Source organism: Acipenser ruthenus, chromosome 20, assembly GCF_902713425.1.
Source record: "Acipenser ruthenus chromosome 20, fAciRut3.2 maternal haplotype, whole genome shotgun sequence".
NCBI classification, from domain to species: domain Eukaryota; kingdom Metazoa; phylum Chordata; class Actinopteri; order Acipenseriformes; family Acipenseridae; genus Acipenser; species Acipenser ruthenus.
The window spans coordinates 24,255,988-24,281,991 of NC_081208.1; the positions used below are offsets into that span (position 1 = coordinate 24,255,988).

General features: G+C 35.7%; 1 protein-coding gene across 6 annotated transcripts in view; it reads left to right on the top strand.

Moving 5' to 3' along the window:
* Window positions 1-4,104: 4,104 nt before the first annotated feature.
* Window positions 4,105-26,004, top strand: part of nfat5b (nuclear factor of activated T cells 5b) — a 47,858-nt gene continuing 25,958 nt past the window's right edge. For 2 of the 6 annotated variants that reach the window (XM_034042827.3, XM_034042828.3), the window contains exons 1-2: window positions 4,105-4,419; window positions 25,169-25,294. In XM_034042827.3, the coding sequence (XP_033898718.3) occupies window positions 4,347-4,419; window positions 25,169-25,294 (199 nt within the window). In that variant the 5' untranslated portion in view covers window positions 4,105-4,346. Of the gene's footprint in view, window positions 4,420-25,168; window positions 25,295-26,004 lie in introns of those variants that run through there. The other 4 variants (XM_058993715.1, XM_034042831.3, XM_058993713.1 and 1 more) reach the window with 3 other exon arrangements.

A 26,004-nucleotide genomic window follows, 5' to 3' on the forward strand; every position in this document is an offset into this window, starting at 1 on the left:
TCAAGACTTTTCCCAGAGATATTGGCCTTCAGTTCAAGCTTTTGTTGACCGAGGCAAATTTCCTTTTTATTTTCATAACACCTTTCAAAAAGGTTTTGCTGCCTCAATACCTGTTACCTCCATAACAGTTGACACCGCTGCTTACTGTAGCTGTGGGTTAGCTTGCTAAATTAAACAACAAGGCAAGAATGTGTTTAAAAAGTGCTGGGCTTCGCAGTAATCTCCAGGTAACACAATCATACTATTCGTTTTGGGAGAATTACAGTTTCTATGGGAAATAATTAACAGTTAATCTTGTTTTCACAAGAGTTCAGATAAGCAGAATATTAGCCTAAGGACTGCTTTTGTGTTATTGAGATAAAATTAGTTTTAGATAGTCAACTCTGCTTTATATATATATATATATATATATATATATATATATATAAAGCAGAGTTGACTATCTACACAGCTGGTATGACATAACAAAAATATGAATCTACAAAAGTGTAGGCAGTAAATAAAAATGTTAGCAGAAAGGTTGTATGTCAAGGATCTATACAAAAATGGAATATAATTGGTCTCATGATCTCAACATAATACTTTGAAATGTCAACATCGTGAGATCATTTATCTTGTGGTCTTGACAGAACACATTTCTTACTATTGGTTCATTGCAGACCAAACCAGCTCTGCCCTAGTTTTATATTTGATCAAATTTGAACACGTTTTGCAGGCTGATTTCAATCCATAGAATATATGACAACTGAAGAGAATTGGAAATTATTATTATTATTATTAGGCAGCAGTGTGGAGTAGTGGTTAGGGCTCTGGACTCTTGACCGGAGGGTTGTGGGTTCAATCCCCAGTGGGGGACACTGCTGTTGTACCCTTGAGCAAGGTACTTTACCTAGATTGCTCCAGTAAAAACCCAACTGTATAAATGTGTAATTGTATGTAAAAATAATGTGATATCTGTATAATGTGAAATAATGTATAATGTGATATCTTGTAACAATTGTAAGTCGCCCTGGATAAGGGCGTCTGCTAAGAAATAAATAATAATAATAAATAATAAAAATGAATGAAAGCAGCACAGCCCCACATCCCAGAAGCAATGCTTACTGTAGCCAAGACTGTTTGAAACCAAGGAGCAGACTGTCACCGAGCTACACTGAGTACTGGGTTTGTTTTGGCTAAGTAACAAATGAAATAGAATCACCAAACTTACTTGCATGGTATCTGACACTTGAACTCAAACTCACAGTGGTAACAGAGTAGGGTAAGGCATATACCCTGTAGAATTAAATACAAGCTCAGCTTAGCCTATTTCTGTGCCAAGAGGTACAATATATATTATAGGCTTGACAAGGTAGGCTCCATTTATAAACATCTATATCTATCTATTTATAAACAAGTGTTATAGACTACTCATAAACTGCTCCAGGGTTGTAAACTACTACATGTTATTGCTGTACTCATGGGCACCACACACACACACACACACACACACACACACTTTTCCTACTGTTATGTATTAAGGGGCGTTTTCATAAACTGTGATTCATTTAAATTAGCAAATGTTCTCTAGTGGTCAGACGGTCTCAATGGAACCGTTTGTTACTGGAAAGGGAAACGGAAGTTTGAATGTAACATATTCTTAGCAGGATTTTAAATGAAGAGGTCAGATTGAATTTACTCTACTCTACTTTGGTAAGCTATATAAAAAGTGTATATATCTATATAACTTATATTTCCCCATTTCTGCTTTTTTGGTTTAGCAATGTTTTTGAAAATATAAATGTCAGTAAATTGCGCTACTTATTTTAAAATAAACAATATTATCTGGGTGATATAACCCAGTTTGTTTTATGTAGCTAATTACACTCCACAGTATGCGTTTTACATACAGTATGTATCAGTTCAGTGACTGCTGTATATGTAGGTATACAATGTAGGTATACAATATTAATTTGCAGATTTGTCATTTGCCCTGTCATACCTCAGCAGCAGTAACAATATGAGTCTCAGGGTAAAGTCAGATGTTTTACATTTACTTCTTTAAAGAATGTAACTAGAAGTAAAAGCTACTCTTGTGTTTTGCAACTTTATGCAAAGATCTATTCACCCAACACTTTTTTATCCTTGACGGCACCTCTGGCACACAATGGCACCAGAGCCTATCTAAAAGTGGGGTCCAAGGTCCGGGGGTGAGGGTGACACAGGAGGCGGTATATGCAGAGCGTAACTGCAACTTAACATTGTGTGCCAGATGTGCCATCAAGGATAAAAAAGTGCTTTATTTCAAGCAATATTTTCAAACTGGTTGAATTTGTTCTTCAAATCATATTGTAATATAAAGCAAATGTTCCGAACATCTGTCAAGTGACAACCTGTTCCGAAAGTCACTGCTACTGTAAACCTGTCTGCTCCTGTTTTAAACATCACCTGTTCAATGAAAACACTGCAGTATACAGTATTGTAAATTATTTAAAGGGTTCCCTAATTAATAATATACCTTCAGCTCAGTGTATTCTTGGCAGTGCCTGGGTCAAGTTTCATTAAATTGTAAATCCTAATCTGCACCATGAAGCCTGTTTGTAAAACTCAATACCATCTTGTTCCAAACTGGGGCTGGTTCCATCTGCTGACTTCAATGCAATCTGCAACTGAATATTATACACAGGTCAAAGATCACCTCCACATATAGAGTTTTATTTCATTGTTATTTATAAATAATTTCACACACCTTCAATGTTTTGCTGCAAGCATAAGTATTTCAAAGCCTTGGTTTTGCCTATATGCTTTCTTCTTCATTACAGTTTGGTAACTTGAAGGATCCAGTGTAAACAATGTATAAGGCCAGCATAAATAACTTATTAAAAATGTAATAATGGTGGCAAAGTCAACAATTAGCAATATATAAAATATAAATTATTAACTGTATTTTAAAATATCATGAATATGTTGGGTAAATAATAAAAATGGCTAACTACTATTAGTTAACAGCAAGCTGTTTATGTAGTGTAAGCCATTAGTTATGTCTTAAGGGTTAATAAACGGTTGAGCTATTCATATCTGACTTATTAGTTAATAATGCTTTATACATGCCAAAATAAAACTAAGGGAACACATTAGGAAATAAACTATTTAATAAAGCTTGAATGTTCTCCAGCCCTCATACCATTTTAGTTGTAAACTATAACCCCAGCTTCAATGCTAACTAAAGTAAAACTGGCCCAGTGTTTTATAGTTCCTTCATTGCTTGCTACCATGGATTTGCATACAAACCACACTGCTGTGCATGTTATTACAGACAGTTCTCTGTTGCAGAGATATTTGACAGGTACTGTAAAGATATATTGCTGTAATATTTTAGTCATTCCACACGAAACATACCCACTGGATTTTGCAGTAAACTCACAGGCTTTGAAAATAAGTTAAAGAACCGTACAGTTAAAACATGAATAGTTCACCGGTTACATCTACACAAGGGAAAAAAATAGAATAGACATGCAATGTTGACTCATTTGTAATCAATGTATTTTGCATTTGAATAAGATTATGATTAGGCAATAAACAAATACAAGTGCACTTTAAAAAATACAGCACTGTTAATAATGTCACATGATAAAGGGAACGTTTTAAGATATGTAAAGTTTTATTGGTTTACCATAAGATTCAATGGCGTCTGAGTGAACAGCATGCCGCATTACATAATTTTAAGCATTGATTTACATAGTCTCAGACAAACAAGCAGACATTAATATATATATATATATATATATATATATATATATATATATATATATATATATATACACACACACACACACACACACACACGTGTGTAAGCAGATCGTAGGTACAGAGATGCCAAAAAGGTGGGGATATGATCAAATCAAAACATGTCAAGTTTTATTTTTTTAATGAGGGAACCCATCCAAAAGAAATGCTGCAGTCGCTACAGCTTATTCTTGGCTAAACGTATTAAACACAAACTCCTTCCTGCTACTGCTGCGTATGTTTGCGATTTTGTTTTACAAAACCTCTTTGCTCACGTGACTTTCCCCTGTCGCCTCCCGCGACTCGCGACTGCGCAAAGACGCTGTGTCGCGTGGGAGGAGGTGCCTAAAGGAAATACAGAAACTGAGGAAAGAGGATTGGAGCTGTTGAGCTGATATCACCCACTAAACGATCGACCGACCTATTGACTGACGTAGAGGGGAACAAAAAACAACACTTCACAAAACCAACAAACTTAAACGGCTCGTTTAGTTCAGTTAAAGTAGTTTTGATTTGCTTTCCAGTTTGTGTGGTATTGTTTTGTGGGCGTCCGTGTTTCGCTCGGTTCCAGAGGCATTGAGATGCCCTCTGATTTCATCTCTCTGCTCAGCGCTGATCTCGACATTAATTCTCCCAAATCTCTCTATTCCAAAGGTAACACTTTATTTATTTGTACCATGTGCGTCTCTATTCCATTGTGAACTTCTACTGTTTTTGTTGAAAGTGTGTGGTGTGCTTTGCTGGCCATGGCACTGCAGTTGACGGTACCAAGGCCACACTTCTTCCTTCCTTTGCTTGGCATAAATACAACACTAACTGTATTTCAGTTATGTGTTGCAGTCCAATTGAGTAAATGGCTATCTTAATTTTTTAAAACACGGCTTCATTTTTTAGTGTCGTCAGTATTGATAAACAAGTTGGGACTCGGTCTCTTTGAACTTGGGGGGCGGGGTATGGTATGTGTTTTCTTTCACACAAATGTTCTGCTCTTTTCGAAACAATCTAGACGGAAACACAATGATTGTGCAGTTTTTTAGAAACATTAGCATGTAATATGTCACATAATATTTAGGTGCATAAAAATGTTATTTAAAAAATCTAATGTTCTTTTTAGTGTTTGTTGCCAGGCTTCGAAAAGTGAAATGCAAGGAATTTACGTATTTATTTCATGACGTATTTATTTCACATGTCACCATTGTGCTCTTGTGGCATATCAAAACTTTATGCTAAAGTATTTATCACAGTTTTGGGGTACATTTCACAATGTTAATACGTTGTTTGATTGAGCTCTACTGGTACGCATTGAGAGGTGTTTGCGTTGTAAATATACTTCGTGTTCCTATGACTCGAGTCAAGCAGTCGAACTCGGTTGCAGAGAGACGGACGCGTGCAATATACATTTGGTTTCACGATCGGACTGTAGTAATGTAACTAATTTATTAAAAACGCGCTACACATGGTTGATATAAATTGTATAACTTACCGGCTGGTGATAGGAAAACACTCAAAATACGGTTCCACTCTTAAGACACCAGATCTAATATTTATTATTTACTTAGCGTTTACTGTCGCATAATTAAAGTTTAAGGGTTGTTCCAACAGTGTTATGCTAGGTGATGTGAGATTGTATTATTTACCAATGTTATGTTTTGTTTTTTAGTTTTTTTTAGTTTTTATTTAGTAATTGGATGTCACAAAATTGTTTGCATCTAAATTGTGATAAGACCGAGGTTATGCTGTTGGGTACTTCCCATCAGCTATGTAAAACCAATGCTGTAAACCAGTACAGCATTGGTACCATGCTTGAGTTTAGATCCAAAATGACAAATCTGGGAGTGATTTTTGATCCTGGATCCTTTCCACCTTAGAAACATTCCTAGGCTGCGACCTATGCTCTCTGCATCTGTAGCTGAAAAACTGGTTCATGCTTTTGTTTTCTCTCGGATAGATTATTGTAACGCCCTGCTCGCAGGCGTATATAAAAGCACACTTACCAAATTGCAGTATGTTTGGCTCCACAGTACTTATCTGATCTTGTATCTGTTTACACTCCCTCACGCAACCTTCGCCTAACTGACAAGGCCTTTTGTTGTTATGCCCCAAAACTCTGGAACACCATTCCTAAAGAAATCAGGGATTCAGCCACTTAGAGTGCTTTATAGTGTAGCTTAGAGACTTACTTTTTTAGAAAAAAACATTCACAAAAATGCCTATCTTCTGTGTTTTTGTTGTTGTTGTGATTTGTGTTTTTCTTGTAAAGCGCTGTGAGATGATTGCTTTTAAAGGTGCTAAAGTTTATTATTATTATTATTATTATTATTATTATTATTATTATTATTATTATAATAAATAGTATTTTATTATTATTGTTATTATGGTAGTCTCGAATTTCCGCTGTTCCATAGATATTATGTTTGTGCTGTGTTATCTTCCACGTTTAAAATAAATCACGTAGTAAGTGCAGAGTACACTATACACGAGATACTTATGATTAACTGGTTTTGATACAGTGAATTTGACCTTAGAAGGAGGAGAAAAGTTAACAGTAATAAGAGTAATACTGCCCTTGCTAACCCCAGTTAAACCAGCAAGCTATGGTTCAGGGTCCACTAGCCTTTGATTTGATAAGGCATGGAACAACACACATTTCCTGCCAGAATGGATTTAAAGTGCAAATGTTTGTTGCTGTTCTCAAAAAGGTCATGTGGACATGGTGCAAGATACAATCCATTCATACAGTAACTACTGTAGTTGCACATTAATTAGAACAAAAATGTTCCTTCTCTTTACAGTTTCAAAACACTTGGATCTTTTTACTCTGGCCTTGGTATATCAGTTTACACGTTTAAATCATCTTTAAAACATTTTCTATTTTCCACTTCAGACAAAAGTACATTTGGTTCATAGTTTTATCATTTGAACTCATTAAGTTTGTATTTTCAAAAGGGCTGACTTTGAGCACATATCTTGAAATGTATTTCAAGATATGTGTGACTGTAAGTCGCCCTGGATAAGGGCATCAAGAAATAAATAATAATAATAATAATAATAATAATAATAATAATAATAATAATAATAATAATAATATCTGTGCACATGCAAGTGATCAATGACTGTGCTGAATATGGATGCATAGCTACACCCTTACTTTTTCAAAGGCAGAAAAAGGTTGTCTTGTATGTCTTGTATAGGATTACTGTAGAGGTCAGTCAATGGCTACCTCTCTGATCCAACAAGAGGTCTATTTTTGACCTGGCACAAGTGGTTGTGTGGTGTCAAGGATAATTAAGTTTTGAAGACCTTTTTAGCAGATCTATAAAATACAGTATATGTGTGGCCCATTGATAGTAGATATAGACTAAAACTGATTGCTGAATAGCTGAGTTTATTATAATAGAAACACACGTTCGAAAATGGCCGCAGTATTAAAGTTAGGGCATGTAGGGTTATACAGTAGCACAACTACCTGAGAATAGAAACATACTATAGTATTTTCCACTAAAAGGATGACTTTGCAACAGGGTCATTTCTTTTTTGCTCACGCCCGAATTGAACAAAACTTTGCAGATGTTTACTGTCATGTACCATGAATACAAATAATGTGCATTATTTCACCATGTCACCTAGTCCAAGATGACGCACAGACCTAGCTGTGATGGCGTGGACTGTTGATCCCAACCATCAGGGGGATTGTTTAACCATCCTGATCCTGATCTAGCCACCAAGTCCCACAGAGCATCAAGAACATGGTCTCCATGTGTTGCAGCACATGCCACAGAATACAGGCATTGTGGGCACAACATCCACTGGCCTGGCTCCAGACCCGCATGAGGTACCATGTTATTGGCAACGTGACATTAGAGGCACCATTGTATTTATGCCACAGAAATTAATACTTGCCACCTGGAGCGTACACCCTTGTTTGCTTCAGTTGGTAAACACCTTGGGGAAATGTCCTTCAACTTCTTATCTGCCATACTTGGTAAGACCAGCAAGCTACAGTTTCACCCATTGACACCCATGGTGACAATTTTGTGAGGAGATTATCTCTTTCTATACTAAGCTGCAGGTGATTAGATGTGTGCAACAGTGTGACAGCCTGTCTATTATGAATCTGAGACGTCTTTGAGCCCACACCAATGCAAGGGGAAAATTTGAGCAAGCATGTCTAATATATGACCCCTTTGTCCATACACCCTTAAGCTCCTGGGTGCCACATGTGAACATTTGTGTGTTTGTTTTTTTTCGTTTTTTTTTTTTTTGCATTACGTCTGCAACTCAGTTCTTGGCTCATATCTGTCCCTATTATGCATGACTGCTCTTGTGGCACACTTTGCAGTGGAACCCCTCTGCAGATATTAAGAAATGGCAAAATGTTTGGCCCCATAGTAAATGTGATGTGCAGCTTCATTTGTGTGGCAATGCCATAAGTCATTGTGTTGGCGTGCATTGAAGCGTGCATTCTTTGTTGTATACAATTTTTTGGGCTAAATCTAATACTTTTTGTAAGCCGTCCTTTTATAGTTGTATTGCTACTTCATTTGCAAGGCCATTTTCTTGTTAATTTCAGCGCAAATGCTTGTCTCTTATATTTGTAAAAAAAAAGAAAATGCGATTTGTTTTTTTGAAACAAGAAACGAATGAGTGATCATTTTATTGGCCCTTACTGATTTTATTTTCTTAAAACCCACAGCCTCTTTTTTTCTGAATGCCTTCTGTGATTTTATGATTGAGTGTTTACATTTATGGGGGAGGCCTAGTTGCATACAGCAGTACACCTAACCATGGGCTTTGTGCAGCCACTAACTGAATAAGCTGCTTTTGTTTAATGAATTCAACATGTTTAAACTTTAAAGCTACTTTGCTGTTGTAACTACCGTGGTTTGTTCTTCATATTAGCAGTTCAAGGCTGAATAGGTTTCTTGGACCTTTTTCATATGAATATTTATATATAACTGATTTGGGTATATCCAGAATGTGGCCAACACAGAGATGATTTGCCATTTTGCAGATGAACCTGGTAAATATCCTAATTTTAAAAGATATATTTATGCTTTAGGTGTGAGAAGTGAACTTCATGACAAACAATGCTTTGTTTTATTTTACCCAACTTTGTATTGCTTACATGTACAAATGACTATCGCCATCACAAATTCGATGCAAAACAGAAGACATACATACGAATAGCTGATTAATAATTAACCCACCTTAAAGTTACTGTATTACCTTTAACATCATCAAGAGACCCCTTCAACCAAGACGGGTGTTAAAACAGCTTTACTGAGCCACAGTTTTTTTTTCTTTTTGGGAAATCCAGTAGTAGGAGGCAATAAAATATTACCAGTGATATGGTGCAGACTCTGCATTGTTCTCAGAAATACACTGTTTTTTCCACAAACATACAGATAGTTGCTTGAAAGAATTGGAAAATGGATTTTATACAAAAGTACTTGAACAGCTAAACCAAAAATGCATTTTTAGTTTGAACCACTTTATTTTTTATACACTTTACAGTGACCTGCATAATAATGTAATATATTCCTCTGTGGATTTATGCTTGAAAATCACTATCCTTAACTTTAGAAATAGAACCGTAATCTGTGGCTGTGTTGGAAATTAAGCTGCAAAACCGCAAGAGTGGATGATTTTTAAACAGTTTACATAAAAAAAAAAAAAACAGCAACATCTTGTGACTCTATCAGGAAATGACTTTCATTGTTTTAATACGTGTAAAAGATGTTTCTCCTTTGCATAATTTGAATTCATGTTAACCCTTTACAAAAGGTTAGTTTAGATTTGTCATATGTTTTCACTTCTAGGGTATACTGTAGATCAGTAAGGAATCAGCCTAGTTTATTGTTCTGTATATGTTTATGAAAAACTTATTCTGCAGAAATAATATTTTTGAAAAATTCTAGTAACTGAATATTTGGGTGCAAAAATGCTTGACTGGCTGAATGGCGCATTCAAAATGGTCATTGATACATTCTTTTTCATGTTGCTTTATTCTGAATGCCAGATTCACTGAACTGTATTGGGAAGCTGACTGAATTTGATGAAACTGTTGGATATTTCTTGTTGGAATTTTAAGAATACATTTGCACAGTTTGTCTGTGTGTTTAAAACAGTCGAAGTACAGCTCTTGACACTACGACTGGAATTTTGATGGATTGAATATTTTTCAGGACTGTATTGACATAAAATTTGCTATTTAAAAACAGCAATGACAAGGGAAATGTTAGTGTCTGTTTTCCTTTTTCAAATACTTTAAATTGATTGTTGAAATGTCTGAGTAACTATAAAGTGGCATCTTGGCATACTGTGGCATCCAGTAATGTTATTGTGGGATTGAAAAGGTTATATCAGACAAGATTGTTCGTTAACAAAACCATATCCAATATCAGTTTTTTAGGGCTATAACAAACTTTTCTCCAAAACCTCTGTCAATGAATTAAGCTGCAGTATAACACAACAGTACTTAAAGGTGTCCAAATGCAAACAGAGGTACTTTTGAACGTTCATAATGTCTCCCAGCTGCCAGCAGAATTTACCTGTGTACCTACAGGGATAAAAGTAAACATGTTTTTTTTTTTTTTTTTTTTTTTTTTTTTTTTTTTTAAAAGCACATGCTGCAACCATGCAAACCTAACAATCTGCATCTATTATAGTTATACATTATACAACTTCAAATGGAAAATGCATCCAAACGTCTCCTCTTTATTACTCACGTTATTTGACAAAGTTGAGTTGCCCTGGTACTAAAAGTAGGAGTATTACAAACCTCTTTCAGAGTGGTCATACTGCCCTTGTTAAAGCTAAAGACAATTAAACCCAGTCAGGATTGTACTATTCTACTGCAGGCATTTCTGTATCCTTATTAAATTATGTCCTAGTGTCATCTTTTTCATAACTGCACTTGTAGTTTAATGCTTTCATGGTAAAGTGAATGTGAATTGTGTTAGTTTCCTACACCTGAATACATTCCAAAAAACCTTTAACTTGCCTGCTGGCACGGAGGTGAATACAGTTTCAATATTAATAGCAGGATGGTATGGAGGATACAAAGGGTTCAACATTTTAATAAAATGTAAGTTATTTGAAAATCCGTTCTGTGCTTTGGTACTCTTTTACTGTATTGCTAAGTACCTTATTCTGGCATTTGCAAAAACATAAAATCCCATGGTCATTTATTAGCCAGGACGCATTTTTAGAATAGTGCTACTTATAAACAAACAAGCAGACAATTCCCAGACTGCATTGCGTTTACTTTAACATGAAGGTAAACTTTTGAGTTGATTGTGGCCGAGATTAAGTCCCATTTCAGTTCACTGCCCTCAGGATTAGTGATGGTGAGCACGTCTATTTTAGTCATCATGTTTACAGGATTATTTGTGACAATAATCTCTGCATATACAAGTCACTATTACTCCTATTGTACATTTACCATGTCTGCATTATTGGGATTATTAGAAATGCAGTATTAAAGAGCATGTACATTGGCTAAAATAGGGGAAGTTTTTATAGAGTGCCTAGTCGGTTTGTGTTGGCAAGAAATCGGCCAATGGGGTAAATTGCTATGCAATGATCTTTCAGTGGGAGCACACCACTTTATATGCCCAGGACACCTAATAAGTGTACACCCAGGCCTTTGGGATGCATAAAGGATTAGTTCACATGTTCAAAATGTTCATCCAGTCTCCTACTTTTTTGAGTAATACTGTAATACCCCAGTGAGGTAATAGTGAATGTATGCTATTTGGAGGTTATTTTATCCAGTTCTGCGACAAGCTTTGTATGTTAATGATTCAGTTAAGGGGAAAGATCATTCTGTATCTCCTCTTACTAACATTTTAATAATCCAAAGGAACTTGCTAAAAATGAATGTTAAAATATATAGTACAAATTGAGTATGCAGTTGACACCGCAGGGTAAATATCCAAGGCGGCTTGGAATCCAAAGGGAAACTCTGCTGTTACTGAGTCCTTAATACTCTGTTGTCTGGGACCAGTGGCTGACTGACTATTTTAATCTCTGCAAAGCAAAGAGCTTTGCTGAGGTGAGCAACATAGTTATTGTTGATTGGATTTCTGACTTAAGACACATGTCTTAGTTTAGATCACAGTTTCTAATAGTTTAAGAAATCAGTAAATGTTTTTTGTAATGTGTTTCAATCCCAAATTGATTGAATGATATTGGGGGCTGTCATTAAGCAGCTCAGTATTGTTTTACCTCAACACTCTGAGCTTCCACTTCACAAGCCCCTGCCAATAAAGGGGCCTAAAGTAGAATGTACTACAAATACAGCACAGAACAAAACTATACCTTTCATTAAAAAATATGCAGCAGTAGCCAAAATAGTGTGACAGTTGTTGACCCCAGCATCTGGATTTTGATAGGAATGATTTCTTTGGATTTCAGACTTTGTGTTTATTTTAGCAGGCAATTTAGTTTTTGCATGCAAATCTTGAACCAGCCAAAGCTCCAGTAACTGCCTTACAATATTTCACAGAATGCAGACTAGCAATGGGAGTGCGCATATTCTTAATCAGTCTTTATTTAAAAAAAAACAAAAAGCCTTTAACTACAAAGTAAAAAAAAAAACGAAAAAAAAAAAAAACGCCATCTCACCAGAGTATATATTGAAATTAGGGCTGTCACTCGATTTAAAATTTTTGATCAGTTGATTTATGGGCATTAGTTGATTAATCAGTAGATTCATCGATGCTCATTTAAGAAAATTTACATACCACGGTTTTCTCGTTTTTCATGGTTTTCAAGAACTGGTGTCTGCCATTTTTAGTAGTAGTAATTGTGCATCGTGAGCTGCAGTTTGTAGTGTTACTGTAAGTGTTTGTATTAGGCATGTCAAGCACATGATGAAAATAACTACAGTACTTGCAGCATTGCCAAGTAATTCCCTGCTGAATAGATTTCTGTGGATATGATGTTCAAGAATGTAGTCACATGGCTTTCTCACATTTATATTGCCAAGATCTAAGCATCAACATTTTACAGTGACTGAAAATGCAGCATGCAATGAAATTTAGTCTAATTTGAAGCAAAACTGTATATTGAAGTCGACTTTGTTCCATCTCTCTAGTTGCCTGTGTACTGTGTACCAGAACACTGTTTGAACTCATTACTTAATGCACTGTCAAGTCAAAAAATTAAAGAACAACATATTAATAGTTGTATGACCGAAATACAGCTACAATGTCTGTTTACTATAAAGTTGTGAATGCTGAGCATGGTTGAGACTACCCTACGTGGGATATGACGTTCTTCTGAATGGCTGTCATGGTTATTCCATATCCTGAAAATCATGTATGGAATGTGCTCAGCTGTGCTCACCTGTTGATTTGATTAACGACCTAGAACAAGTATAACTCCATTATAAGTAACACATTTTGTTTTAAAGGCTAAAGAGTGTTATTATGTACTGTAACCATGACACATTTGCCTTTCTTTACCATAAGATTGAATTTGGAGTTATGACATCCACATAAATCATCATATTTTTAGCAATACAGTATTGAATGTGTAGTCAGGTCTCTTCAAAAGTGTTTGCCATTGTGGGTATAGGACTCACTGATTTAACTGGGTTATACTGTGGAAGTCAGCGAGCATAACTTGCTACATTAGCTTTAACAAATACATTAGTAGAAAATTAATTTTATATTTGTCTTTCTCAATCGATGTTATAATCCTGCTGTTTTAGTGCTATTTCTAATTGTTTTTGCACTTTTAGGAATTATCCTAAATTATTTTTCAGAACCTGTATAGCGGTTAATACAGTGACAGACGAGCAGACTTATTTGTTTATTTATTTATTTAGCAGACGACTTTATCCAAGGCGACTTACAGAGACTAGGGTGTGTGAACTATGCATCAGCTGCAGAGTTACTTACAGCTACGTCTCACCCGAAAGACGGAGCACAAGGAGGTTAAGTGACTTGCTCAGGGTCACACAATGAGTCAGTGGCTGAGGTGGGATTTGAACCAGGGACCTCCTGGTTACAAGCCCTTTTCTTTAACCACTGGACCACACAGCCTGTTACTATCTACCAGCATTTATTTTGCATTGTATTTGCATCTGAACTTTTAAGCCAGAGAAATCTGTTCTGTGTGCCTGCGTGCAGTAAAAATATATTTATAGCATTCAGTTGCTGACCAGTGTAACAAACCGGTCCCTACAGTTTTCCAGCTGCCTAATTCTTGGCTTCTCCAGTATAGTCAGTAAAGATTTCATCACCACATGCTGTACTATAGCAATTTCTGTTTTGAATTTAGAAATTATTAACAGTAGGCAAGAACAAGTTAAGATTTCACTTTTCTTTTGAATTATATGTTTTATTATTTTATATCCGTATGTTGTGTACATAAGATATTTTGGGAATCAAATTGTGTAGTATACATTTTTAAATGCACATTCTATTGCTGTATTAATTATAGTTAACATGTTTGTCAACCAGAATTGTAAGGAAGTCAGGATAAATACAAAGTTGCTTGGTTAATTCTTAAAGTAGCTTCTATAAGAAGAAACAGCTGACATGGTGAAAAAATGATGGCATGCAGATGACTTTCTGCAACAAGCCAGTTAAAAGTAACTAGTGTATGTAGAAAGTGGCAAACCAGGCAAGCATTTCTGGGAACACCATAACTACGGTAACCAGATTGTAGGTTTAGGCAGAAATACAGTATTTTTGTGCCAGAAGTGGGGCAGCCATGTCTGTACAAGCGTGCCATACTACACATAGTAATGTAGATGATATGAAAGAAGGGCATGGATGTGGTTGACATGTTACATTTTAAACATGCTATAGTATATTCAAGTATTTTAAATAGTCTGAAATATTAAGAGCAGCTTTAAGATTTCATTAGCTGTGACTGGTACTGTGCTCATCTGCTTTTGGCATTCCAAGGTTTGTAATCAAACAAGAGTAATGTGTTGGGGCCTATAGTGAGAACGATATGAGGACACCATTTTTTTCCCCCCTGGACAAACTATAAGATTTATTTCACATAGAATTAGGGAAGTTAGTATGTTACAATTCTGAATTCATCAAGTTGGCTCGGTGGGGTCCCAAAAGATATACATTCTGAAATTGCTACAGTACCTCTATGAAATATTCAGATGAGAAATCTGGGTAGTCAGTGGCTCATGTTACCTTGAGTTATAGTGCTGGGTTCAGTTTACAGAAGTGCAGCTTTGAGAAAAAGCGATGGTGCAACTTCTATAAAACATTACAAGTTCCTCATTTTTTTAAATTACGGACAACTGTAACTGTCCTGATTGGGGGTTAACAGTAAAATAGCACACATACAAATCTGAGAACTTGGACTTGCAAAAGGAGTAAAAAAAAAAAAAAAAAAAAAAAGAATGACCTATATTCATATAGATATACTTTAACTTGGCAGTACGTTTTGTTGGATCAAACTCTTTTGATTTATAGTAAACTCACATAGGAAATCACAGAGAGGAATGAGTAAATATTCTGCTGTAGGGATCCTTCTATTATTAGATTAGACGTGGTGTCATGTGATGTTGAAGCATTGATGATACTCTGAAGGACTTAAACATTTACATTTTGTTTGTCATTTAATAAGATGTTTTTAACCTTGTAATTTCGACTGTTGGACTTGTTTCCTTATGCGGATAAGTGCAGAGAGCGAGTCCACTTGTTGCTACTAATCTACTTTCCTAAGGACCGATGCACCTGCACTAACACAACTGTTTGGACGTGCATGTGGAGGCGCAGTAATTTCTATGACTTTCTAAGATAGTAGCTTCCCAGATCCTCAAATTCCTGGATGTAAATGGAATGCCGGCTTTATAATTTTCTTGTTCCACAGTTTAGATTCTTCTGATTTCCATTGCCATACTACTATTTATTATTATTATTATTATTATTATTATTTGATGACTTATCGGGCCATTCACTCTTCACTCCTGTAATTTCTAGTTGCCAGAAATTGAAGTGTGTGATTCATCATGCCTACTGTAATAGTTTACAGTGAATGTTGTTTGGACAAGTGCAGGGGAGTTAAGCTATACAGCATGGGTCTCTTTCTTGGCTGCAATAAGAGCATGGGCTTGAAACACATTTTGAATCCCTCACAAATACTTTTAAAATGCTAGATTGCTTTTAAAGAATACAAAGGTAAAACAAATCTGTCAGTTTTCTGAATTAAAAAACAATCTTTATCAGCTTATTTCAACATTCTTATCACAAAAGTTAACAATAACTCCAGAGCAGATGGGGCAAAATCCAGAGGTATATTGAACTCATTCTTGTAAATTTCGGGGATGTTTATTCAGAAAGCTATTTAATTATTTTAATCTAGAGCATTTACTTCTGGTGATCATTTTATAAGCAGTGGAGGAAGGTTTGATAGAAGTTGTAGTTCTTGCAAAACATTTGTTCACTTTTGAAAGATCACACAAGTATTGTACATAAAGTAAAAAGCTTCAGTCAAGATCTGCACAGTTCTACCAGTTTCCATTTTGAACCCTCCATCCGGGGTTGGCTGATTTTAAATCAAGTCGATTTTAAATCACTGATTTTAAATAATGATTTAATTCGATTTAAAAAAAAATCATTGATTTTAAATAATTTTTTCATGTACTACTTATTTTATATAGTTTCTCAAGGAAAAGACATGAAAAGTATGAAAAACCTTTTATTAACACAAACCTCTTAAACTCTTACTGTCTATAAACTAAAACTCTTAGGGCTGTATTTTGATCACAGCGCCCCCTATTCTGTGGTGCATAAATGAAGCGAAGACGTAAAAAAAAAAAGAAAAAAAGAAAACTGCGCTGAAATGTCTTTCCCCGTTATAGAGCGCCTGCCCTATCATTAACATTATTCGCTGAAGCGATTCTGATGAATCAAATAAACAATTGAACACTGTGTTAAGACCTTGCTGAAACAAGGTTTATTTAGTGGTGTAGTGAGGAAAATAAAGAAAAGTAAAAGAAAAGAATGACTGGGATGAGTGAGGGGTATTTTTCTCTGGCGTACTCCATCGCAAACTTCTTGTAGTTCATATATTGTAGTTCACATTTAGAGGATGCCACAATGATAAACAATTTTCTTTATTTATGTATTCATTTAAGACTGAGTCATTTGGTTTGGTATGTAACTATTCACAAACCACCATTTCCAACATCCTTAAATTTACAGTTTGGAGCTACTGTAGAGCTACAACTACGGTACTACAAAAAAAATCCTTAATTTAAAAATCAAAAAAATAAAAGAAAAAATCAAAAAAATTGATTTTCAAATTTGAAAGAAATCTGATTTAAATCAAATAAATCCTGTTTATTTTTTGAGTTGAGTGTCCCCGAACTGAAAGCAAGGGTATTTATCATAATGAGAAGGGCCTTATCAGATGGCAAAGCTCTCTTATACAAAATGGCTGTGTTAAAATTAACTTTAAGTTTTTCTGTTTTTTTTGTGATTTTTTTTTTTTTTTTTTATGAAGCACAAGTTTTAGTTGCTAATGACCACAAACATTTTCCTCAATATTCCATGAGTAAATGCGGTTTGTTCAGAATTCAGTGTGTGGTCTGGTAGCCTTCAGGCTTCATTATCCCAGTTGAAATGGTTAATCATGAGGCCTTTACAATATTAAAAGGGAGTTACTCTGTATTTCTGTTCTGCAAACACTGTTCTTTCTTTCTTCTTTTTTTTAAAACTTTATTTGCTATACTAAATTGAGAGGCTGAACATATAGGACATTGAGGAATCAGCCTTTAGTCACTAAGATTTGAAAGACAACATTCAGAGGTTGTGTTCTAGAACAGAGATTTTCTTTCATCAAGGAGAAAAAGTTAAATTACAGAAATGAATACTGTATTTACATGATTTGGAACAGAAATTAAACACAGTTTGAAAGCTAACATTTAAGGTCCTTTACCAGAGATTATGGACCTTATATTGACCAATTAAGTTAAAGGAAATGTCCTATCCAATCAGTATGTGAAGGACGAACCACAACTTTTAACAAGGAATGACTCAATTTAAAACTCAACTCATAAAGTGTACTGAAATCTAAAATGGTAGTTTTTGGAACAGATTACACTGAATAGAGAACACATGATGGCAGTCATAGTAAATGAGGTAAAAATTAAAAGCTGTTTTCAAAGTAATGCAGTATATAGCAACCCCCCCCCCCCCCCCCCCCCTTTTCCCAATAGACTCCAGCTTTTAAACCGCTGGTATGTGAGCTGGCTATCCCTTACTCTGTTGTAGGGTAATGTTTGTCAGCTTGATGGCTTTCTGCCAGGCACTGCATACTCAGAATGTTAAAGGCGATCTGTAAGCTGTAGTGGCCCACTCATTTCATTAGATTTAAATCAAAAACAGTGTCCACGACAAGGAATGCATGATGTTACTGTAGGCAGAAGCTCAGGTAGTTTAACTCTTTGCAAGAAGAGCAGAATATGATCTTTTTTAGAACCATGATTTGTGTATTGTGCATCCCCCAGACATGAACCGCTTTTTAAAAGGATTTTTAAAATGTCTAACACTGGGGAGCTTGTATGATTTTTGCAAATCCACTTCTGCACCTACAACGGCTAATATCTCTTAAACCGTAAAGACAGATAAAGAACGCTTTGAGAAAATGTTTTTACACTCTGTACACAGCATAATGCTGTGTACAGTCTTGGTCAAGTTCCATTGTGGGTGTCGTTCAAGAAAAATGAACCCTTTTGTGGCAGTTACTGTAAAACAAGAACATTTTACAAGCAAGAAATTTTTGCGAATTTTTTGCGTTTTATTAAAAATCTGCAAAATGAATGTGCGTGAAATATTATTCATAAAATATATGTACTGTACATTGAAAGAAAAAAAATGCTGTGGGTAATTGCAACAGCAGTTCTACAGTACATTATTTCTGGTCACGTGCACGCTGTCAGTTACCATGGTGCTGGTCCAAAAGATTATTGTCAGTTAAGGCGCAGTGTAAATCGAGATTTCGCAGGCTGCGCGGAAATCGTGAAATTAGCCCAATACCATGATTATTTCAGAATTATTTGTATTTCATACAAAAAAAATCACATTAATGAAACTGTACAGCTCTGCTGTGTGCCTGCGTGTACTATTCACCATGCACATAGTGCTGTGCAGTGATTATGTTATGTGACCTATATGCAATCTAGGCGGTAAATTAAAATACTATACACTATAAACAAGAAAATGGATGTCTAAAAAGGCAAAAAATGTGTCTGCAGCAGATCACGTAAAGCAGTATCCAGCAGGAGTTTTAAACAGCGATGGAGGTAAGCTCTTCTGTACATCCTGCAACGTTACTGTAGATCACTACCAAGAATCAGCTATTGACAGGCGTTTAGATTCAAGTATTCACCGAAAGAGAAAGGCGGATATCCAGAGCCGTACTGTGACTTCCATGTCCCAAAAGTCCACTGAAAACCGTGAAACACGAAACCCATTCAATTTTGACCTGCCAGAGGAATTTCTTTGTGCAAATATCCCTCTTGAAAAATTGGACAACCAAAAGTTATGTAAATTCTTCAGACCTGAGTGCAGCAAATGGAGGAGTGATTCCTTCATCAGCCCAGCTGAGACATGAATTCTTACCTAAGGTTGCCGAGTATCACAAGCAGGAGATTATGGAATTGGTAAAACAGTCTGGTTGCTTGTCAGTGGGCACTGACGAGTCGACTGATGCCCAAGATCTGTATTTGTTACACATTGTATTTGTTTTGCAAGCCAAGGCCTAAATACTGAAAATGCGTAGAATTGAAAGCTGTCCTTGCAGATACACTTTACCTACAGGCTGTTAATTACAACACTGTTTCACAAGCTATTGTAAAGAGCTTCAATAACTTTGATGTTGATTTTGATTAATCTGTACACATAATTTATAAAATAGTTCCGTGCACATTCCGTGAAATAAGATACTTTACCCGTGACACTGCCTTGAATTTAAGTCAATTTCCTTGATTTTCACAGGGCCTTAACTGCTATGCCTGCTTTACTGTTAACTGATTTATTTTAATCAAGAAACCTAATAATTTAATTTAATTGTGAATGGGTGATGTTTATGGAATATCATTTGTAAACTTGATACTCCAAATTGATCCCCTCATTAAAAGGTATAGAAGCAAGCTTAAATATGGCTCTGACACCCTACCATCCCCATTTTAAATGTATTGTAGAATTATCACACATGTAGACACAGTATCTACCCTTTGTTGATTTGAAGGCGGTCGGGACCCTTTTAAAGAGTCTGGCCTAAGGATTCTGATAGTAGTTCTTCTGAATTACATCAGTAAGCACAAACAGGATTTTGGTAGAGAGGCAACATTCATTTTTAAATCATTATCTAGCCTAATGACATGTTCTGTATCTGCACAAACCAGTCTCATCTACTTCTTAAAACAAAAGTGGTGGGGCAGGGAGCTTTGAAAATGGTTTGCTTTCAGTCTGTTTATTGGTTCTGCTCAGCCATCAGAGGTTCCTTTTTATAATAAAATCATACGTAACTTGAAAATCCTTCTCTGGCAGAGTAATTAATGCATTGCAAAGCTGAAGTGCCAAAATAATAACCGGTTATGGTTCTGCCTCTCTTATTCGGACGATTAAAAACGATTCAGGACTTCCAACGTTGTTTTCCAGTACTGTGTTTGCATCTCCAAGGAGTCTGGGATTGAATTATTTTGGGTCATGTTCTCATTAAACATTCATTAAACACTGAATTGCTGTAGTGGAATAGGATCAGATAACCTTTTATGTAGTCACACAATAAAAAGACTCATTCTTGTGTGTTGTGTGTGTATTTTTTTTATATAAATTGTTTGTGTTGAAAGAGAGACTGCTGCAGGTACAATATGAGGTTTAAAACTCTGGGGAGATTTCTGTTAAGCAATTTAATTTAACTAGCAGTAGATGTTGAATTTCTTTAAAAAAGTGAGTTCCTTTCTTTGGTGCTTTTGTGTGAAGAATTAAGCATTTGTATTAGAAATGGTGGTTTCTTAAGATTGTTCAGTCTGTGTAGCAATACAAAGTCATTTTAAGTATGTTTTAACATCATATACCAAACTTTTTACACTGAACTGCTGACAGTTTTGGGAACTTAATTAGGTGGGTACTAAAGTCACAACAGATTGAAATGAAAATTGTTAGAACAGGTGACCTCAGGTTTTCAATGTTTAAGTGACCAACAACTGTTTTGGTTTGGATGCTGCTCAAAATTTGGGGAAAAAAATTACATAAGCTAGTAGTATAAGAGTACTTTGATCCTCCATGCTTTCAACTGGATACACAATCTCACTGAAAATAGTATTTCACATGGTGCGCTTTGAGAGATTTTGTTACATTTAACCCCAAAATAAGATAATTACAGAAATGTGTTAAATAGTTTTAGAGTCCTGGTCTGGCCACATCCAAATCTGTGTTAATTGAAAGCTTGATCTTTCAAGACTGCAGCAATGTCTATTTTTTTAGTTCTCTATACTAGACCTCTACTGGTCTACAGGGTTGGAAGAGTTAGCTCCCATGTTACTGTTTTCAAAGTATCCTTTGTACTGAAACAGATGCAAGGACAAGGCAAGCTTATAGATCAATGTTAACATATAGATAAGGTTTCTGAAAATAAGTACATAGCAACAGGCTTTAAACCAAGGTTAGTTGATATATTTCTAATACCAAAAAAATACATTATTGCATCTGTAGGTATGTGATTTTGAAAAGCCAGTAAACACATACAAATAAGTTAATCTGTAATCAGTTACTGCTTCTAAAATTTAAGATGTGTGTGTTTTTTTTTTTTTTTTTAAGGAATAAACAGTGAATATGTTCTGGTGACATTTTTGGAGCCAATTTTGCCAAACCAAGAAAGTACATTAAACAGCTTGGTGCTAATCCCTGCCTTTCATGTGAAGTTCATAGGCACTGCCACTTGTTAACAGGTTCTGTAAAGACCTGACTTCATACTCCAGGCTAAGTGGAACCAAATGTATTCTGATCTTGTATCCTATTAAATATTGCATAACAGAAAATAATTACTTTTAATAGGCCACATTTTAATATGCACCGAATCAAAATTAGTAATACATGTGCTGTAGAAGCATGCTGGGAAATTTTTTATTCAACAGAACGGTGTATTGAGGTTACATAATGGTTAGAGAGTGGTGCAGTGGCCATGGTTACAATGACTGCTGTTCAGGATTCACACTAAAGGCTACAGTATTGGTTTAGGCAATAGACCTAATTCCTGGATTCACATCTTAACCAAACTACGTTTAAGCCACTAGGTGTTTTTCAGTTGATACTATTCAACCTTTGAATCATTTTTTGAATGAAAGAGTGTATTGCAGTAAAAAAGCAAGTACTGTGTTTTGTTTACAACTGAGGAAACGATTCAGCAGAATAGGAATTTTTCAATGCCCAGTGCTGGGGAAAACGCTTTAAATGCGCCAACCACTGATTCAATAAGGACCTCTGTTTAAATAAAAGATTTCTGTCTGTCTGCAGTTTGCCAGTCTGCTCATTAGAAGGGCCTGTGTTCACATGTACGTGCGTGTGCAGCTAGCAGGGGAGGGGGAGTGAGAAGGTGTCTGGAATGGAAAGCGTCGGGTTTATTATTCTGTTTTCTGTTATAGAAATGTACATTACTTACTGTATCTCAAAGTTCAAGCTACAAAAGTTATAGAAAGTGTGCCAAATTATAACATAAAACATACAGGGTAAGGATAATTTTAAAGGAGTTTGAAAACTAGATTGGAGTTTGGCACCCACTTGTTTCCTGAAAAAGGGGGTTTAAAACATGTGGATGAAGATTTAATGGATGGAGTGTGGTGTTTTTAAGTTGTACTGTAACTAACTTGAAAAACTATATGCTTGTCTAATAATGACATTGGCACATTACTGTACTTGGAGTATCCAAGTTGAGAGTTTGGATATATTGGAGGCAGTTTTTCTGTGATAAAGAAGCTAATTCAACTTGGTTAGGATATTCAGCCTGTGTGCCACACTAAGGCTGTGTTCACACTGGGTCCATTTAGAGCAGGGGTGTCCCTCCTGGTTTTTGTTCCAACTGTACCCTAAATTACTTAATTGGACCAATTAAATGCTTATTAGATTGTTTCAAGCGCAACGAACCAGACTGAGTCATTATTACATGGGCATACAGCAGATATTGGACATGGTTATCAACTTTTTTTACTGTTCTAATTTTATATTTACTGCTGTGCATTTACTGCTTGTTTTGTATGTGGGCTTTAGCCATGGTTGGTCTGTGTATACCATAAGTTGTATGACAGTACTATGACATACTGTACTAATCTAGGTACCGTACAGAAAGTGTATTTATTGCTCACTCACTCCCCCTTGGACTATTGGCTCACTCAGCATCGGGTGTTATGGAAACTTTCCAATTGCTAGTAAGGTGGAGAGGAGATGCTGAAAGGCACAGCCACATTTCAAAAGAAAGCCAGTGGTTAACCAGACGCTCTGGAAAGTTATTTCATTCAGTAGAAAGTGAGCAATAAGTATAAACACTGTGACTGTCATCTTCTATGAAGAAAATTGGAACTGGGCCATTTTTTAATGTTAATTACACTAGCATTCCAAACAGTGGCATTATGGGTGAGTGATGCACACTACACAATACACAATAACCACCTCTCTCACACTCCTAGACTCTTGTTTGTATTCGGCTAATAAAAAAAAAATCTTGACCTGTCAATATCCAGGAAATGTGTTTTTTCTTTTCTGTCTGACTTTTATTATGTACCGTAAAACCTTAAATAATTGCCGGGTCTCAAATAGTCGCCTGCCTCCATATACGCGCCGGGTCTGCTGGCAAATCTTGTAAATAAACACCGGGTCTCTGTCATTGCCATTGAGGATGAGGAGGAGCTTGAATGTAATGAACTATTAAAGTGACAGCGATGAAAGTGATGCATATTTCTAATGCATGTTTGTTTAATGCAGTTATTAAAAGTTTTTGATAATTAAGTGTGCTGAAATTCGGCCAGATACAAACCTTTTGGTGTATTTTAACGTGTTTTGTTGTATTAACAATGTACAAGTTTGAGATTAAACAATAAATTATTTTTGATAATACATATTGCTTTTATTGTTCATTTTTAAAAACATTTTAGAAGTTTGTATTATTGTGCTGTAAGCGTATTATTACTACTACTACTACTACTACTACTAATAATAATAATAATAATAATAATAATGGTAGATGTAATTCCATTTTTAAATACAAATTTGTACTTCTGCGTGTTCATTTTCCAACATTTTGCATACCGTATCCTTGTTAACCAGTGCATATAAAAAGACAGTAATAATTCTTTCGCTTGAGGGTGTACAATACAATGTAATTTTGTTATAAAACAAACTTGTTACTTAGCTCCCCCTGACACACAACCTTTTAACAAAGTTGCTGGAATGTTTAAATTGAGTTACGATGTTGCTACAAGGTTGTGTGTTAGCGGCTTCTCAATGAACGCTTGAAGCATGTGAAGCTAGAGATCTAATATAAACGCCCGTCTCAAATAATCGCCAGTCTCCAATATGTGCTGGGTCTGCTGGCAAATATTGTAAATAAACGCCAGAGGCATTTAATTGAAGTTTTACAATAGGTATTTTATGAAAATTTAGATGCTCATATTCCTGTAAAAATGTAATATTAAAATAACTTAATGCCTGCGATTTACTGAAATGAAAACCTGCGCATGGTATAAAGAGTGAAGCTACCCCGATTTTGCTCCCGTGTTGACTCGTGAATATCAGCGCTCCAACTCTGTGGAGTGTTCATCATACCAAACTTGGCTAGAGGGCATTGTGCTCTTGGTTCCCTAAAATAACTTGCTGCCATCTGGGGAGGTGGATCTTTAACAGTGATGAGTCTCTGGCACATCCGTGTGGTGTTAGGTCATGGAGAATTGCTGGAATACAGGTTGAGGTTTCAGTTATTCTAGGCTCATGTAATCCGTATTTAAATTGTCACAATATTTTCCAGACCGGGGCCAGGCAAAACAATGGTCACTACTGATTGGTGTTAATTTTAAGAGGAAATTATACCTGATGGTAGTATAGGCCTACATCACTTGAGGAAAATGCATTTTCTTGACATACAGTACATCAAAACTTTCTTTAAATTTACTGCTGTGGACTGGAATTTCTGTAAGCACTTCTGTAAGTCCATGGAAAGTGTCTAGTTTCTGAATATAATTATATTGTAAAATACTTTTTATATGCATTTTATTTATTTATTTTTTAAAAATTTATTTTAATTGTAAGTACAGTAGCTTCAAATGTCATTTTAATAACTTTAAAAAAATATTTTCCTTACTGTGTTATGGGAATATATTGTGCTTTTAAAATATTAACACTGCGTTCACTCTGTTTCCTTCCAGAGTCAGTCTATGATCTTCTTCCAAAGGAGCTGCAGCTGCCGTCCTCAACTGAGTGCAACCCAGTAACAATGAGCCAGAAGAGTGGTGGAGAGGCTAGCCCGCCTCCCCTGGCTCCCCTTGCAGCAGGTATGCACTTGTTTCATTCTCTCTGGTATCTGTAAGCGGTGCTTGCAATGGTCCTAGGCCTGTTTACAGGACCACATCCTTCTTTAGGCTACCTGCAAGGATAGACATCAGAACTCAGCTGTACCTGACAGCAGAACCGCTAATAAAGTATTTTTTTTAAAAAAAGGTATTTCAATCACAAGCTGTTGATTTACATTTCAGCTGTCATCTTCCAGCGTTCTACTCTGTAAATATGAACTGGACAAAACCAGTCAGTGGCCATGGCAATGGACTTTGTTTCTTTTTACCTGTTGAAAGCCTTTATTTTTACTTTGCTATCAGTTCTGCTGATTTAAACAGTTTTGTATCTGGTGGTTTGTATGCTGGTGTTTTTTTGTTTGTTTTTTTTAATTTACAGTGAATCCTCCTTGGTAGGAACTGTGGTTAGGTGAGCACTGTGTTTTCGTTCAACAGCTGATTATTTTTGGGGAACCCCCACTATACAAAGTTTGAGTAGTAAAACTATTTGAATGTGGTTAAGTTTGTATTAAGGAGGTATGACTATATAAACTTTTCATTTTAAAACTTATGGTATTTTAAGACAAAAATATATATGAAATATACACAGTGATTTGAAAGTAAGTTTAACACATCAACGCACCATATCATTGATGTGGTAAACTTACTTTCTAATCACCCTGTCCTCCTTTTTGGTCTTTTGTGTTTAATAG